Consider the following 19,376-nt stretch of genomic DNA (forward strand, 5'->3'; position numbering starts at 1 on the left):
TGAGATAGCAATGCATGCGAGGTCGACCGAGCTATGCTCTAACAGATTCATCCGCCGAAACTTCAGCCAATCAATGCAAATGCAAAGTCTGGGGTCACGATCGACAGGGGGCTTCGGTTGATGTATACCCGATGCTACTAACAAAGAAATCAGGAAGACGACGCTCCAAGAAAAGAAGATCCGCAATCATGACCAACAGGGGCTCCGAGGAAGGCAAGAGGAGAGACCCGGAGTCATGACTAACGGGGGACAACCAGAAGACGCATTCCGAATACAAGCTATGACTGATTGCCAAGTCTGTAAGCCTCGACAACACAGTTAGGGGGCTAATGTAAACATGGGAATTTGACCAAGCCCAACGACAGTGATGGAAACCCCGAGTGTGACCCAGTGTTGCCTCTAATAATGTCGGGGTCACTATTGCCGATGACACAGCATGGGTGTGCCGATAGCAAGGAGATGCTGTTGTATAATAAAACTCATATTGTAAGGAGGTTGTTCACTTGAGGTCAACACTAAGCCAACTTTCCCTATAAAAGGAGGTTTCCCAAGAGGATAGAACTAGTAGAATACCTTAGAAGAAAGAGAAAGGGTTGTATTGTGTATTGGGATTAGTCTCCACATTACCCTATGATAATTTATGGGTGTTTACAATGGTCAAAGTCCCTAATCAAACGAGTTGGCGAAGTCATACTCGTTTTTCATTTTGTAAATGCATCTGCTCTTTTCGTTGTCTTCAAATGCAAACTCAGGTGTTTGTTTACTTTCTATTCAATGACAGATTTTCAAAATTTACAGTTTTCACTTTCCCAATTGTACCACAATTTCAGTAGTAATTAAATTCATAACGATTCAGTTGTTTGTTATTTGAATACAAAGCGAATAGTAAACTTAAGGGATGGATGCTTCAGTTTCCGCTATGGATGTTTGAGCTTCCGCCATCTTTTTTTTGGATTCAATCTCTTTAGCTTCTGCAATCTTGTTTTCGGATTCAATCTCTGCGCTTAAAATGCTATGGAGAAGAGCATCCACTCTTTGACTCCTTGTTTTTGAACTGCAGTATTGATGAAATTTTTTGTTCAAATCATTGATAAACCAAAATGGACTTACTAGTACTTTATATCTGAGATAGAGAGAGTTCATACCCAATAGCTCGTCTTCCTCCGCCTGGTTCCTGGATGAGGATGTAAATGTACATATGTATTAGTTTGCGAAAGATTAAACTATGAAAAATTAGGGAAAGCTAGTATCTGTCTAATGTAACGATTACAGATATTTGATAACAATCAAATAAAGGGATGCCATTTTCTGATGGATTTTGCACAACTTCATACAAATTACATTCTTGCTATTTCACGCGTTTCTTAAATTACGGTAATGAAGAGCAATTAGGAGGGTACAGACCTGGCCTTCTCCTTCAGAGACAGCTGACTTCTCCATATCTCCTTCGGCAAAGAAAGCCTCCAAGACGAATGCAACGACCTGGAAAAAACAATTGATAACTCAGTACTGGAATTTTATCTACGAATTTGATGAAATTATCATTTTACTAACCCTACCGATCTCTAATTTTATAGTACTTCCCTATGCGCATTTCAAGTTTGCATCTATTTCTGCTCAAGCAAAAGACTGGTTCCTACATCTATGAATCAATTTAATAAAGGACGGATGAAACTCACCAAATTCAAAAGAAGCAAGACGGTTACTAGGTAAAAGCTGATGAAGTATAAAAGTGACCATGATGTTCCTGTCAATTCCTTGTATCCCTGGAACAAGTCATCAAGTAATTAGCAAGCTCACATCCGTTATCTGAAATAAGACGAAGTAACTGGCACGCTGACATCCAATTTTCCATCCACTATGATTTTGCCACTCATTATAATACTCGGAACAATATACCAACCAATAATATTAACAATAACACCGACAACTATACGAAGTAAAATGACAGAAAAATATAGCCAACCGATAATATCAATAAAAACACCGGCAACAATACCATGTAAAAGGACAGAGTACCTGCATCCACACTTGCCAATTTCCCATGACGAGCAAGTTGAAAAGTGTCACCATTCCGCTAGGGTAATCATTGAAATTGAACAGAAGATAGCTGATCCTGTCAAGGAAACTGATTTTTGGCACAGATTTTTTTTACAACAAGTATTAAATCATATAAAACAGTTAACAATCACAGCATATTGGTCGCAAATGATGCATAAGATGCTGTGGCGTATACAATCCCTTGGCTAAAGTTTGCGATCTAGGATAATGCACCTTTTTAAATGCAGAAAAATCGTCATGCGGCTAATGCATACTAAATGTACTGAAGAGAGCCTCATAAAATAAAGGATACTCATTACTGTAAAGTTCTGATGTTTCCAACTTCGGATTTCCGTAGTTAACGATCCCGCCGAAGAGCTACAATTTAGAAGCCACATAACATTTTAACAAAATGTCCAATCAGTTAGAATCATTGGGATGAATCCAGGTTTTTGTCAAAATTAAAACGACGTTTTTGTCAACTCCCCAAGAGTAACACATATGATGAGCCAACAAGACAACAATCTATTATGCAGTATTACCGATTATACCTGTAAACCGAGGGTGCAGTACATGCAAAGGATGCAAAAGATCGTTCCGAGATAGGGCATTAAAGTAGGAATAAGGGTTAAGAATGTTGAAATGAAAGCTCTGTAACGTTCGACGTGTGTTAGAAGCCTTATTAACCGCAACATTCTTGCAATCAGAAGGTACCGAATCCTGTTAACAATAGCAAAATATAATTAAGTAAACAAGAAGTGTACTACAGTCTGAGAACCCAATTATAATGTGTTGAGCCAAGCCACTGAATCTCTCAGTTCTTAATGAATTATGTAGACATGAGATTTTTTTTTGTCTTGGGTTGGTTTTGTTATTATATCCTTGGGTTCAGACTGGAACCCGAGATACGTTGGAGAACTTTCATCTGCTTCCCATGCATCCATTGATTTCTGCTTCCAACCAAGCAATCAAACACAACAACCTCGTACAGCCTTCCTTATTACTTTCGTGGATTGCAGCAATCTTAAGCTGGCATAGAATCATATAAGCACTAGAAGCTCCTTAGCTAGTATTCTAAAAGTACATTGGGACACAGATCAACTTTTCCTGCTCTGAAGTTCCGCGATGGGACTGAGTTTTCAAGCTTGTGTCTAACAGAAAAGCAAGTCACTTAACTTGCATGATTATATACATGACAAAAGTATATAGACACAACATTTAGGCATGCTATAAGTTTCTTCAAGAAATAAAAAACTCAAAATCAAATAATTTGTCCGATATAGAGAAATTTATCCAGAAATATTAGACCCGTAAGGAATCATCACGGACAAAAGTATCAATATGTGATACAAAATAGAACAAGCTAAGAACCATAAGAATGAGATACATAATCAAAAAAACTCAAATCCTACCATTCACCATTAGAAAGGAAACCAACGTCAGGGAAGGCAAAGGTTGCTGTTTCACCAATAACTGCAAAAATCATATTTAGGTGTATTGATAACTTGATTGATCTGCATCGCAATACATTAAGACATAATACTGTCCCGCAAGTAAGAACCAAATGAAGTAGTTTGAGCTCACCAATTATCCACGTAACAACAAAATCAAAACGATTTTGTCCTTCCGTCCAGTAATTCTCAAAACCATATGAAAATACTTTTAAAGCCATTTCCAGGACATAAACCCATCCTGTAGAATAGAACAGACATGACTAAAAACAATGGACAGGCCAAAAGCAAGAATTTATCCATACAGAATTAGTTGCGAGAGCATAGCTCATCAACATTCAACACCTTACCGAATATGAACTCAAGCTGCTGCCAAACTTTCTGAGCTCCACTGTTTTGTAAATCAAGCTGTACCCGAAATACATAATATATTAGCAAAGAAGAAAGCTGCAGATAGCAAAAGCACGAGGATTGCTCATGCTTGTATAAGTAACAACTGCACTTTTACGTATCTGTTTGTGATCAATTACTCAATTACGCAGAAGGTGTGAAAATCTCAACAATAGCTTTTCTCAACCCTTTCCGAGCCAGAGAACAACTTGGTTTTCTGGTCTTTTCCCCAGAACTCATGCATTATGGTACTAAAATTCTTATATTGTTCCCTGTATTACTCAATAATACTCACTCATAATGCGACTCATGCGTCTTGAAACTAAGTCCTTCAGGGTTAGCATCAGAACAAGTGGATTTTGAGCATGGGGCGAACATATTAACAAAAATCTAGTATTGTGAGAGTATTTAGAAACAATAGATGCAGTCAGGCAAAGGAGCACCTGTAAAGTTTCAGTCATACCGTGGTTTCAGTAACTACAGCGATCAGATTCAACACCAGAAAGAAAACTATTATATATCCAAATGTGGGGCTCTTCACGAAACATTTCAATTTCTTGCAGAGAAAAGAATCATAGAAGCTTGGATAGTAATCAAACCAAGATGGCTGCAGAGAGATATAAAAGCACTATGCATCAAGATTTTGGATAACAAAATGTACGCATACAGCAAAGTCTAGCCAGTAGCTTAAAGTAACTCATTACTCATAAAAATGCACAAATCCACTTACAATTTCCTCCTTTTTGAATCTTATTGCAATCGCATTAGTGAGGTCGTAAAATTCTTCCAATTCAATCTGCAAGTGAAAAAATCGGGAAACTAATCAGTGTTTTGTGATAAATAATCAATCATAGACTTTACTAGTCTATTAACTTGAGACAAACTGTAATATATCCTCATGAAGATAGTTGGTAACAGGCTGGGTCCTTCATGGAGAATGTTGTGCATATTCAGGTAAGAAAGCGTCTGACCATTCACTCAGCATATAAACCAAACAACTAAATCAAAAAATAATTACCTTAAAGTTACGAGTACCATCATCTAATTCATGAAAAATGAGCCCGAATTCTTCCTCAGAGATTTTCGGCAAAGATCTAGAAAGATTATGAACATGTGGATAGTAAGTTTGTTAACATAAAATATTGTGTTCTTTAATACTAACAGTATGCATGCGCTGCTTTCAGAGGATATAAATTATGGCAAGTGAAGCTGTCACACTTCACATGAAGATGACTGAAAGAGAGTTACCTATATTTGTTAAGTTCCTTGAACAGATGATAGCATTGCTCTTCGTGAAGAGCGTTGTCCTTCTGCTCATGCGTATAAAACATAGCTACTTGTAAAAGTTCTCATAAGATGCAGTATGCCCTTCTCAAAAATGACGAAATACTTCCACAAGTAAAAAGGTCAAAACATTAAAATCACATTTCAAAACTTTCGGTTGTCTTAAAAGATTAGGATGACTAGTCTCAGATTTCTATTTATATGGCAACATCCTCTTAGTACTCTATTTCAAAAGATATACCCTTGTAGAAAAAGAATATTTATTTTTTATATAAAAATAGCTTAAGCTACTTAAGATTTTTTGTTTTGACACGGCAAGCTGGGTAAGCTACTTAAGATTAATGAGTTCATTACACGAGTTAGGTTTTCAATGAACTCTAACCACTTCAAATGAGCCTCTCAAAATGCACTCCAAAAATCTTATCAAATTGCACAGACTAGACCATAGTACAGCTAGTTCAATTCTAACAGTATGTAAAACAACTACTGTTGACCATTATCATATCCGGCATCAATATCTCAAGAGTAACATGAAAACTTACATCTTTATCCATAAGAGTGAAGGCTTTCTTCAACACCCTTTTCCTCGAGCTATCTCTCTCGGCAATTTGTTTCGCGAGCTGGAGCAAGAAAAAGGACGTATCAAACCAAATTGGTGATCTAGCAAACAGTTTTACCCAAACAAGGTGTAGCCTTGATATCACGGAGGACTAGAGGAGAATACAGCTCTCATTTCAATTCTGAACAGCAAATTGCCTGCGTCTAAAAATGTGATGCACAGCACGCACCTGTGCTTTGAAGCTATCGTACACAACAGCAAGAATCAGGTTTGTGACAAAGTAAACTCCCAGTAAGACATAGAGAACGAAAAACAAAGAATACCACCGAGATTCCCTGAAGAAAAAAAATTCAGATTACTAAATTTGGATAAGGCGCACAAGTACTTATAAATATAACTAAAGATGAATGAACTAAAAAAATAAGACTATATGAACAAGTCAACCCTAAGACTCGAACAGTGTGAAGAATTAGGAATAACCAGGAACAAAAAGCTTATTCTGATTTTTTTCTAAGACAAATAGACAAAATAGACTGGAAAATAAGTTGGCTATTCAGTCATAGCTTGTGAAGTAGCCAGTGGGATAAGCTTCAGGAGGAACACTACCATTCGTTAGTGAAAATATCCCAGCACCACTTACTTGTATGCAGGTATCCAAACATCCGGGTTATTTGATGTGGTAAACAGAACAAACATTTGATACATTGTAATACCGAATGAATAAAACGTAGTCTTTCCCTGTTGTGTATCTTCAAATATGACATACGCTAACCAACTAGCGAACAGAAGAAACACGAGGGAAAGAGCCTGCAAGTCAGAAGCACCAAGAAAGTGGATAAGAAAATATTGTGAAATATTTAAAGATGCTTAATCAGAACGAAATGCAGACAGTATAAACTAAATTCCCTGCAACGAAAATCACAGAAGGTTTCCATTAAAATATCTCAAAAGGTGAAAAAATATAACTTCAGTTAACAAGGAAACGGAGACTTACCATAACGTTGAGGTATGTGCCCAACATTCCCCACAAGGTGACGAAACATGCTCGTAAGTCCCTAAAATCCAAAATAAAAAAAAAAATAATCAGAGAATACCCCGTAACAAGTTTTAGTCATATGAATGTCATACTACATCAGTGGTAAAATCACCACCATTTACAACTCACATGAACTAAATACCCCTGGTAAAATTATAAACTCGAGTGATACATCAAATAATTTGCAAAGTAAGGATTAGAGCAGTTGATATCATACCTACTGTTCAAAATAACAAAGAAGACACGAATATATGGAGCAATCCTCAAAGGTAGATTATTAACAGGGAGCGGCGACAGAAAGAGAATATAAACCATTAAATCAGCAGCTAAAAATAACAGGAAAACAACCTGCAGAAGCAACAAAAGAAAAAATGCATGACTAAACACAATTGAAGTTGCTCATACAAAAATGTTCAACCAAGCAGTCAGCGACATAAGAAATGACACTTAAGATGCTCCACACAAGAGTATAAATAACACATCAAGTGAGATTACATTGGCATCAAAAAGTATATGTCCCAGATTGAATAAATAAAATTGAAGGGATAAAGTAATTACATAGATCTCGTACCTTCAACTTGTTCACAGGGTTCCTCCAATAAATATTCTGTCCTTCATACACCAACGGGAACAAACTGTGCACAATGAGTATGGCGAGAGTTATGCCCTGCAGAGCAATGGATTATATTATATTAGGCAACACTAAAATTGTCTAGCGAAACTTGTTGATGGAAAATCTAATGATTTTTCATATGATCAAAAAAATCAAGCATTATAACTACTTGACCTCATAGGTGATAGACTCAGCAACAGTTAGATACGGCAACTGGCCAAGGAAAAAGTACTCTCTGTCCTCACAAGGGTGTGTAGAATAGCGTCCACACCATAAAGGCTTCTGCAAAAGTGAAATAACAAAATAGAAATTACAGCCATCTCCATAATTGTCGATACAGATAGAATTCATCAAAATCTCCATGAATTACCTCGAGAAAATTGAGTGCTAACAAGGCGAATAGATTAAGGGACCATAGGATATTAAACCAAATAAAAATGAAATATATTTTCGCTGCTTTCTCGTAACCTTCAGAATCAAGAATTTGCTCAGGTAAACCAATTCCATCTTCAGCCCAACAAAAATTACAATTAATCATCAGAAATCATAATTGAAAAAAAGGAAAACGGAAACAATGTCAACTATCCCAAATTCAAGACTAAATCAATAACTGGAGATAGAAATTCAGTGATTTAGCAAACAAATCTAGAGACATGAAGAAGAAGTTCATACCAGATCCACAAGCGCAGCAGCTTTTTGATAAGTATCTCCATATTTGATTGCATCAAATCTTCTTCCAAATGGTAATGGATGCCTCTTATTTAGGCCACTGGATTCTCCTCCAGATAGCAACGGTTGTTTGGACATAATGAATGAACTTTTCTGATCAGAAACGGAAAAGCCTAAGCAGTTACTGAAACTAACGAGAAAAAACAGAAACTCCAATCCCTATAAATGAAATTAATGAGTTCATTCCAGATTAAGGATAATAATTAATAATTAATAATTAATTTGTTAATGAGCGAAAACGTGGTAGTGCCCGAGTGCTACTAAACTAGTAAAACTAAATTAACTAAACTAACACATTGAACTGGTTAAAAAGGAGAGTCTAACGACAAGGAGTATCGGGACTTTAGGGTAGTTAAGCTTGAAAGACGGCGACCATTTCTTTTTTAATTACATTTTCTTTTTTCAAATATTCTTCATGGATTGGGAAGATATAAAACCCGCCCATCACAAAACATCCATCTTAAAAGGCCCGCATTCGTGTATAACGAACAATTCACGCCAAAAAAGAAAAGAAAAGAAAAAGAAAGATAAAAAGAATTTTTTTTTTCAAGACTTCTTCTTATGGCCGTTCACAATTCAAGATTCAACATCTGTCACGTAAGCTTGATTTAGCGGTCAGCCGTACTATTCATCATTTAATAAATAGGCGTCATATATAATACCGATGGGATGAACCGTTTGGCGTTCAATGCTATATACCATTAGATTGAGAAATCAGTTATTCAATCTACCATATAACAATGATAACGACTAACAGTTAAGCGCTTGTTTGCATTTTTGTAGCGATATTTTTTGGGGCGCCAAACCAAATGGCGCGAAAGTAAAATTCGAAACGCCAAACCATATGGAGTTTCAGAGTTGATCCTTGCATTAGATGGAAGTGGGGCTTTAGTCCACCCTTTTGTAACGGTTCAGCCGATAAAAATTGAATGTAGAACAACCGTAAGACAAAGCCTAAAGCAGTGTTAGAATTGTTTCCAAGGCAATCTGTTTAGAGTTATTTTTTTTTTCTTTGAATCTCGCTACTTTTGTGCAATTTACTCTTAAATTCCAAGCTTCAAATAGATGCAATTTTATACACACGGGATGTACTAGTTTTTTCCTAGTGTTGTATTGTATTTATTTAGGACATATTTGGTAAAAGTTAGGTTTATCTAATTATGATGATTATCTATAAATGAAAAAAAGGATTGTCGTATAATTATTTTTTCCAATAGTAATTAACAGGTGTAAATGAATGTAGAATTAATTATGAATTTTTAAAGACAAAATAATTTTTATCGAAAACATTATGCAGTAATAATTTTTTTTTTTTTTTTTTACAATATGTAGATATAAAGGAGAGAAAATACTCAACAAAAAAACAAATTCTAAACTTCAGGTACTCCCACATCATAAGAAATGAAGTTTGACATTTGAAAAGATGTCCACCAATCTTGGACATTGTTAGTAATTGCAAACGTGGGCTATAATATTAGTAGCTCTCTTGTACGCTAGTGATGATATCTTAACAATAGAGGCTTTACATTATTAATAATCTTTCAAATCCTCCATAGGGTGTGTGGACTTCGTCTTTCCTTCCGAAATCTTTATGATTATTATGACTTTACATTGCATCATAGTATTTTCTCAGAATGTCTCTAGCAATAGTAGCACAATCATATTGACGATTGTGGAGAGATGCATCTACATTGATTTTGATTGTATGTGGTGGATGAAACATCCAACTAATCTACGAGTCATAGGCTACACTTGAGGGAGGCAGTGAGTTATGTCACATCGTCAACCTTTTTTGCATAATTAAAACTCTCCGGAAATTGACCTATTTATCTCCAAAGACCATTGTATCTCATAGTCTTCAAATATATATTCCATCGTATTGGAACACCATTGAGAAAAAGTACTTATTGTCTTGATTTAGTACCCATTGTTTAACCATGCCACCGAGGGTCATATGAAGTTCCACTTGTAGCCTTAATTGGACCAAATGGAGAGGCAAACCACATTTCTTAAGCAATAATGTAGTGAAAGAGAAGATAATCTATACCTTCGTACAATACATAAATCTATCATTTGGTTATTAATTTGTTGAGGTAGATCGAAAAAATTTGATTGACAGTATAATGGTCGAAACTTTGATAAACTGATTCAATATTTTAGGAACCATTAGTTGGCTAACCCCTAGTAATTGGTGTGGTCATGTCTTATGAGAGTGAAGTTTGATATTGTTGGATTTCATGGATTTGACGGATATATATACTCCATTCGTCCTTATTTACTTGTTGCAATAGGGCTTCCCACACATATTAAGGAACGCAAAGAGGTATGATTTTTTTTTATTTATACCCTTGATAAAAGTTTTTATATATTAATTGTCATTAGTATATTAAAAAATGAAACTTGCATTATCAAGAAGAAATGCAAGGGTGTTGTTGGAAATTTTTTGACTCGACTCTAAAGTAAAACCCTATTATATAGCAAGTAAACAGAGATATAGTGACCAGGAAGTCTTTCATTACCAATTAGCGAATGATATAGCCCCTTCCAATTTGTTTCTGTTTTCAAGCATGGCTGACCAAACGTGGAAATACTTTTGAAGTTTCTTTGCTCTCCAACAAGAACCTTCTCTTAGGTAAATAATTCTGCACAGAGAGTTTTATCAGTTATAAATCTTCATGTGATTTTCAGCATCAAAGTTTGATTAAGATCTGTCAATGACCTGATTCTTAGCCCACCTTTTTTTGAAAGATGGAATTATTTTCACTTGAGATAATGTATATTCCTGTGTTGTATCTTAACCCATTAAAAATCTCTTATGATTTGTGTAAGCTTGTTAAAAATGGTTTTAGAGATTGCCGAGGTTTTTTTCCAACCTGCCAGTTTGTCATCAAATTATTCAATGAGGAATTTATAATTGTAAATTATATTTCTTCGTAATATTATAACCCCACCTGCCTTCTTTAATCATTCTACAATTACCTCTTGTTGTTTTCATCCACCGCGATTTTACTACATAAGTGATTTGTTATACTTCGCCAACTGCATGTTAACATTGTACCACTATTGTGTAACTGATGAAATTGTGTCGGTGTTGATGGTTTCAGCGAGCATTACATCATCAACAAACATAATGTGATCACTTACATTTGGTGCCCTAGCCACTTAAACCATCTTCCATTTTGTTAACGAATTCAGATAAAGTGTGAAAGCAATGCATAAATAAACAGGTGAAATAACACATCCATGACGAGATCATTTTTCACCCGTGAAAAAAAGCTTAAGGAAGACCATTAAAAAGGATTGTAAAAGGGGTTTTAGCGTGCTTATAAAGAGGTTATGGGTTGCATCAGTTGCGCCAATTCCGTAAAGTGCTTGGTTGAGGAAAGTCCAGTCTATCATGTCATAAGTTTTTCATGTAAAGATTAAGTGCAAAGGAACCTATGACATTATTAGAGTTGTACATGAGCTAAATATTTCTTTAACTGCAAAATGTTATCCAAACTTTTTATACCAGGGAAAAATACGGACTAAGTTTTCTCAATAAAACGGCCAAGTAAATAGTTGAGTCATAAAGGGAAGAGGATAATTATGTCTCTTTTGGAAAACAATGAGGAGTATCAAGTCATTAGGCTATAAGACTATTTTATATGAAGTATAGGCGTCTGCCTAGAGCCCCATATTTTAAATTCGCCTTGAGCACCCAAATACGTTATGACGGTCCCGTTAGGGAAAGTACAATGGGATGTTTGCCCATTTTCACCCCAGAATGAGACTGGCAAATACTCAAAACTGATTGAAAAACCTTTAAATAAAAGGGTTTGTCCATCGAGACTCAAGTTGAGCCGACCGTCTCAACCTGAGCCAAGCACATCAAATGGGACGACTAGCCTCAACTAAGACGAGCCTCATATCACTCTGAGACGAGCGTCGTCCCATATTGAGCTAAACATACTTGATTGGGACGATAACGGCTTGTCCAATCTAAAGGCTCTAATTCCTTTACCTATAAATACAATCAATTTCAACTCCAAAACCACGCCTTCTCCACCTATAATTTCTTATAATTTCACTTCAATCTTCATCTTTCAATCTCAAAATTTGTCCAAATAAAAATTAAAAAAATATCGATGAGAGTTCGTGATCCTAAGTTTACTCCGGAAGAAGATTTAACAATTTTCACAAATTAGGTCTTTCAAATAAGACATAATATCCACGGTGTTAAGAATTTTGCGCAATCTACTTTTGGCATCAAATTTTTGCAGCGTTCGCTGCAGAAACGAGGAACATGAGAAACTGTGATGCTAATGGATTTTCTGCTCGTTTTCAATCAGTAAGTCATGTTGTCAACCAATTTCTTGGTATGCTAATGCAAATTAACCGAAATATGTTTAACCGTGAAACTGAAGCTGAAGTGATCCAAAGAATTACAGTGATATTTCAGCAAACTAACGGGAGAGCTTTTCAGATTTTAGCTTGTTTCAACATCCTTAGAGATCTTCACAAGTTCAACCCCTTCTGCCTTCTAGATGCTCCACCAGCCAGTATGTCAGCCGCTCCACGAATGAGGATGTGTATTACCTTGCTTTTATGATTCAGTAGTAATGAATTTTATTTAATTTATTGTACTTTTATTTAACATAATAAATGTTTAAATTAGTTATGCTAGTACACTGATGGCGCAAATATAAATACATTTCATTAATCAAACACTGGATAATATAACGATAGTGAAATCATTTTATATACTTGATCAGTCCACTCAAACTTAAAACACGATGGACATTTCCAAAAATGTTTCCCATATGTGTCATGGTCGTGTTGTGGCTTCTTCAACCTGGCTTTAAGTTTATACTTTTTACATGATGTTGCTTTTCGTCTTCTTGCTCCTTTATAACATCAACTAACATTTGTGGTTCTTCACGACAGTTAGGATCTGACATTGCAAATACCTGAGATTTTCTAGTTGTGATTCAATAACCATTTTGTTAGTTGAACAACCTACTTGTGGACACTTATAATACATCCAACGGCATTGCATCATACTATGTTCGTCCATGAAACATAATGGACAAACTTCTTTTGTTTCCACATATAATATTTGTTTTTCTTCGCTTTTGGAAAACATGGTGTTGGTTGAGAACGTTTTTGTTTGAGAATGTTTGTGGTTGTATTTGGAAAATATTAGTTGAAATTTATGATTTATATATGGAAAATATAACCGTTATAATAAAGTCGTTATCTAAGATGATCGGTCTTGGTTGAACCGGAAACGGCTAGTCTCGTCCAATGACTCTTATCCCGCTACCTATAAATTCAAACGATTTCAACTCCAAAACCACACCTTCTCAGAACGAATCTTTCATTCTCAAGATTCTATACAAGAAAATCTCAAAAAGATGTCTGCCAAAGTTCGTGGTCATAAATATATTCAAAAAGAAGATTTAGATATTTGTAAAGCTTATGTTTTTCATACTCAATGAAATGTTATTACTGATCAAGCCATGTCGCACACGTCTTTTTGGTAGAACATTTTCACAATATGCGTTTCAGAAACGGGGAACACAAGAAACCAAATTGTATGCTCGTTTTCAAGAAATTAATCATGCAATCACGCCATTTCTTGCTACGGTAAGGGAACTTGATCTAGAAAAATTTAACGGTGTAACTGAAGCTGAAGTGGTCCAAATAGCTCTAGATGAATGGCAGGAAACTCACGGCAAACCTTTTCTTCATGAAGGTTATTTCAACATTCTTAAAGATGGTCCATCTCAATCACATTTGTACTGCACCCGAAGGGCTCTCCCTGTCTTTACTATGGAAGAAGATGTTACTCTTATTCGATGTTGGCTACATACTGTGGCGAGAAATATGACGAGTGATTATTTATGGGAAAGAGTGTTGCAAAGGTTTGTGGCATTGCTAAATGAATATTTAAGAAACAACAAGAGCCTAAAACCAATATTTTCATTCATCAGTAAGGATGTCAAACGTTATATAAAAGTTTTGTGGATGGTTCACTGTGATAATTCTGGATTGTCCAACAAAGAACCGGTGAGTATCTTAATACCTTTGTCCCATTGATCAACTACATCATAGTTTAATTAAAATCATATTAACTAACTTGTTGTTTATCTGTTTTTATAAATACCATGGTCGAAGCCCAGTTTATTGAAGAAAACGAATGAAAGCTATGAACTTTATAAAGTTAATGTCGCGGGATTTGATGTAGTTTGATGTTATTGTTGTTGTTATGAAATCAAGTTACTATATATGCAAGTCTAAATGTAATGAGTATCGTTTAATATAAAATGGAAGTCTAACTTAATGTCTAAATATTTTTATTACACCCTTCGTTTCAAAATAATATTTACACATGAAACCATCCTATTATTTTGAAACTGAGGGAGTAGTTATTATTACTGCCACTTCTTTTAGAAGATATAAACTTAGACAATAATAAGAACTTAAATAATGACTTCAATAAAAATCTAATACAACCTTTGGCCTCGTGGTTTTCTTCATCTGACGTATCTTCCATTCAACGTGCTCGTGAACTGTTTCTCCTTTGTTTTTGAAACTTTGGTTGTTAACTTTCAAAACTGGAGCTTTTCTTTGCCTTTTAGCAGAACATTTTCCTGGATTAACTTCTAAAACTTACACGACTCTTTCCTTTTTACCATTTTCAATTTTCTAAAATTACCACACATCTTATTTACAACAGCCTCAAGTTTGGCTTCACAAAAAAAGAGAAATAGCCGTATGTGACATTTCAAGAGAAAGATTTATAGTAGAAAAAATTCAAGAGAAGATTGAATTTGATGAAACTACCTGTTGTAAATCTAACCGTTGTCGGATCCTTATGAGACGGTCGTCCCATACTGAGACGAGTCTCGGCTCAAGACCCGCTCTGCTTAACATGTTTCGTGTAAAGTTTTCCCCATTGCCCAAAGGTCAGTTTGTCCATCCATGTGGACAAGCAAACCAATAGATTTGATGGTCCCCATTGGAGTTACCGTCGGGATACTTACTTGAGCTTAAAAGACAAAAACGATCTATTTTTTCGTTTATTTTCTTAAATTTTGCTATTTCTATGCAGTTTACACCTTACATCTAAACTTCAAATATGCGATTCTGAACACACTAGATATTCTAGAAGAAAAAGATTGCCATGTGAATTTAGTTTATGCATAATATTGTTGAGTCATATTGTATTTGTTTGAACGGTCCCGAGTTATAACCCCAAAAGTGTCACTATCCATCCACAAAAAACCCATGAAAATAAAAGTAACACAAAAACCTCAAAAAAACAAAAATAACACAAAAACCCCAAATTTCAATATTGGTTTCATCATAAAATTTGATGAAACCAAAATAAAATTTGATGAAACCAATATTAAAATTTGGGGTTTTTGTACCAATTTTTAAAAATTTGGGATTTTTGTATCAATTTTCTTTACGATGGAGTTTTAATGGATCCCAACATTTGAGTGGGATTTTTGTACCACAAGTTTGGTCACCTTGAGTTTTTATGACTAGCTTTGTTGTTTGAAACACATTTGGTAAATTTTATGTAAAAAAGGATTGTCTATAAATGACAAAAAGAATTGTCATATCATCATTTTTTCCAATAAATTTTAACAGATAAGACGAATGCATATATAAAACTGCTCGAATATTTTTGATCCGCCAACACAACCAAATACTCATGAATCAGTTAGAAAAAGCTAAAAACTTGGACCACGACAATAGGAGGCTCACTATGTAATGGCTTAGTTGGCCTAGTAGTCGTGAGGCTGAGTGGAGCAGTATTTGGGACCAAAAAGAGGTACACTGAGAGCAACTGCAGTGGTGCGATCAAAACCAAAGATCAAAGATCAAAAAAAAGACCAAAATTTGGGTTTAGTCCGTGTTGTGACGCAACGGTACATGATTAAAATTTCATCAGACGGACTTTAAAAGTCCGCCCCATTTTTTTTTTGTAAAATTTCATCAGGCGGACTTTAAAAGTCCGCCCCATTTTTTGTAAATTTCATCAGGCGGACTTTAAAAGTCCGCCCCATTAAAATTTCATCAGGCGGACTTTAAAAGTCCGCCCCATTCTTTGCAACTTTCATCAGGCGGACTTTAAAAGTCCGCCTCATTCTTTTTTTTTTATTTAATTAAAATTTCATCGGGCGTAATTTAAATCTCCGCCCGTTAACAAGCGTACTTTAAATTTACGCCCAGCAACAAGCGTACTTTAAATTTACGCCCGACTATATTAGAATTTGGGATTTGGTCGCGACCATATTTGGTCTGGAATTTGATCTTTGGTTGGGATTTGATCTTTACTCCGTCCCACTGTGTTACGATCTCATCCCAAATTTTTGGTTATACTCGCCCACTGTGGATGCTCTGACTGACCAGATCTTTTTCTGTCGGCAATGACGGTTTCTCAATATTTGTTTTTATGCTAGCCAAGCTGCAATATGAATAGTTGAGTTAGACCCAGCATTGATGGGATGAGGTTGGGTAGTAAGTTCGCGAATGATTCGCGAATCATTCACGAATTTTTCCGTATCACAAATTTTACCGTCTTATTCGCGTACGTTTGCAACTCCGAACCCAAGTCGCGTATTATGTGATATTCCCGGATTATTCGCGAATCGTTCACGAATTTTACGTATTCCGAGTGATACACCCACTTAATTCGCCAAAACTTCTTTAACTTTAACTTTTCAAAGACTCCACTTTTTGGGCTTTACTGACTCCCGAGCATACACGACCGAATATTAGACGTGTTGTAATTTTTATGAAACAAAAACGACTGAAGATATTTGAAGGTGAAGGTGAGAGAGATCTCAAACTCACTAACCAAGCATCTAAACCACCATACGACGTCCTCTTGGATAACTAATGTTGTATATATTATTAATATCATCATATTAAGTTTATTTTTTTTTAAATAACTCACACATATGCATAAAAATTGGTCTATGACCTTATAAATACAAATTATTTGTTATATATAGATACCGAATTTTCAGAGCCGAACTCACATTTATAAATCGAATTATACCGTATGTCGTTCCGAATTATTGACGAATCACGTCCCGTTGACCGAATTTTGGACCGAATTTGGCTTTTACAAAACTGTATAATACTCGTACGTTTGCCGTTCCGTACGTTTGTCGAATCCCGAATTGCTAACTAGGATATGGATATGAGTGATTATCAAAAAGAAAAAGTTTGAAAATGGATCAATGCGTACGTGGAGATGTTTCACACTTCATTAGTGACGCAAATTCGTGGAAAGGTTAATGCCTATGGCTTTGTCAAACCAAACCGTATTAATCATGTAAGACTAAATTAAGATTAAGGATGAGATTTACCCACATCAGAGCAATACCAACTAATAATTCCATAATTTAGAATTTTGGATATTCTTAGTACCATATCCGTCAAGATGAAAACGAGGCACGATGCCGATATCCTACAATAAGCATCAATGGAGTATGTGTATTTAATTAACTATCTCCAGACTTCAGCCAGACCTAAACCTCGCCCTTGCACACCCGAAGAATTTCGGGATTTGCCAGGGTGTCAAAAAAATTCGCAATTGTTAGGCCCCTTTCTATGGGTGTGGCAAACATGAATGTTTGCCATTTAAGCACCCACTATGGAGGTGGCAAACCGGTCTGGTTAGGTGGCAAATTTGTCACTTAGCCAGGCCAGGTCAAATAATTACCGAGCGGTCGAGTCTCGACCGTTCGGTGGAGTTTAGATCTCTCGGTGGAGTTTAGATCTCTCGGTTTTATCTCCTCCTCTAACGGTCGACACTAAATCGCCAAGTAATTTTTTAGTTTTTATTTTACTTTTATTTTTTCTCTCTTACTTTTTAGTTATTATAACATATTTTATTATAAAAGGGTTCCACAAAATATAATATAATCCCTAAAGCTTAATCATGACCCCACCAAATCCAAATAAACAGATTTTTTTTATTAACAAGGGTCCCATAAAATATAATAAAATATACTAATTTATTAGAATTCGCGAGTTTTATCATAGCGGGAAAACTAATTTATCATGCCACGTGACATGGCAAAACAACTTTTATACCCCTCCCATAGGACCGGGCCTTATACCTTAATCTAGACTCCATCTGTATACAGTTTGAGTTTAAATGCTTTTCGTAATTGTTAGCAGCACTTGGGTTATATGACCCATTAGGCGTGTATGAGATTATTATTCAAATCAGATGTTCATACTAACGGAACTACTATAAAACTCAAAATCAATGAACACAACATGTTTATGATTTTTTTTTTTTTTCGTTTTTATGGAAGTTTAGAAATCAGATACGATATAACAAGAAAGAAAGAAAAAAGTCTAGATTAAGCCGATCTTTTGGTATCATGATTAAACAATTGCTATATAAGAATTTCAACCCTAGACTACAATTTGGTGTCCATAACGTGTCCCATTTCCAGTAATTTGGAGTCGTATCAATCAATGTTCACCAAATAAATAAGCGCTCTAAAAAAAACTGGTTAATGTTAATCGAAACGCATATCATTGTCATAAGGTTTTCATTTATTCCGCCCATGCAACTATTATATTCACCCCATTTATTTATTTATTTATTATTATTTTATTTTTTGATAAGCTGCGAAACAGCAAAAGAAACTAGAGCCTAACAGTACGGGGTAGGCTCTCCCCATAGTATCCTCTTTTAGGAGATTACAAACCTCTGAAGGTGGTGTAGCTATTCACTCTCCAGACAAAAATTGCCAGCGACAGATTTGGCTAAAAAATCAGCTACATGATTAGTCTCCCTATAGTTGTGAATAATTATACAAGTACAAAAAAGAGACTGTAGTTCTTGGATGTCCTTAACTAGCCACTTGATATGCCAAGGAGGGGTGGAGATACCTTGGGACCAATGGACAACGAGTTGAGAGTCGCACTCCACTTCAAGATGTCGAATTCCCAATTTGTTTGCCAAAATGAGTCCTTGACGAACTGCACAAACTTCTACCAAATTGTTGGTTGCTCGGTGAAGATGCTCGGCATAAGCAGCCACAAACTGACCATTGTCATCTTGAAGGACACCCCCCATTCCTGCAAATTTACGATCATTAACAGAACCATCAGTATTGAGTTTAAAATGATAAGGTTGTGAAGGTTTCCATTGAACATGAATGCGCTGCTTATGATCATGAGTGACAGGCATAGTATTCTGCAAAAGAGTTTGGTATTCTAAAGTATCCTGGATAGCACTGTTAATGATTT

At 35.6% G+C, this 19,376-nt stretch overlaps 2 protein-coding genes across 2 annotated transcripts; both read right to left on the reverse strand.

Annotated features, from left to right (window-relative positions):
* Positions 1-735: 735 nt before the first annotated feature.
* LOC113318351 (two pore calcium channel protein 1A-like) lies at positions 736-8,277 on the reverse strand. Its single transcript, XM_026566500.1, has 23 exons — positions 8,046-8,277; positions 7,744-7,887; positions 7,548-7,655; positions 7,332-7,427; positions 6,978-7,108; positions 6,719-6,779; positions 6,365-6,531; positions 5,954-6,059; positions 5,708-5,785; positions 5,130-5,191; positions 4,900-4,975; positions 4,612-4,677; positions 4,345-4,488; positions 3,842-3,899; positions 3,625-3,732; positions 3,453-3,513; positions 2,592-2,760; positions 2,354-2,418; positions 2,020-2,110; positions 1,680-1,766; positions 1,405-1,482; positions 1,146-1,174; positions 736-1,054 (listed from the first exon to the last, which is right to left on the reverse strand). The coding sequence occupies exons 1-23, from the start codon at positions 8,178-8,180 to the stop codon at positions 892-894; spliced, it is 2,283 nt and encodes a 760-aa protein (XP_026422285.1). The 5' UTR covers positions 8,181-8,277; the 3' UTR covers positions 736-891.
* A 10,572-nt stretch (positions 8,278-18,849) lies between these two features.
* LOC113315747 lies at positions 18,850-19,317 on the reverse strand. Its single transcript, XM_026564004.1, has one exon. The coding sequence runs from the start codon at positions 19,315-19,317 to the stop codon at positions 18,850-18,852; it is 468 nt and encodes a 155-aa protein (XP_026419789.1).
* Positions 19,318-19,376: the final 59 nt, after the last annotated feature.

Source organism: Papaver somniferum, chromosome 10 (genome assembly GCF_003573695.1).
Source record: "Papaver somniferum cultivar HN1 chromosome 10, ASM357369v1, whole genome shotgun sequence".
NCBI lineage: Eukaryota > Viridiplantae > Streptophyta > Magnoliopsida > Ranunculales > Papaveraceae > Papaver > Papaver somniferum.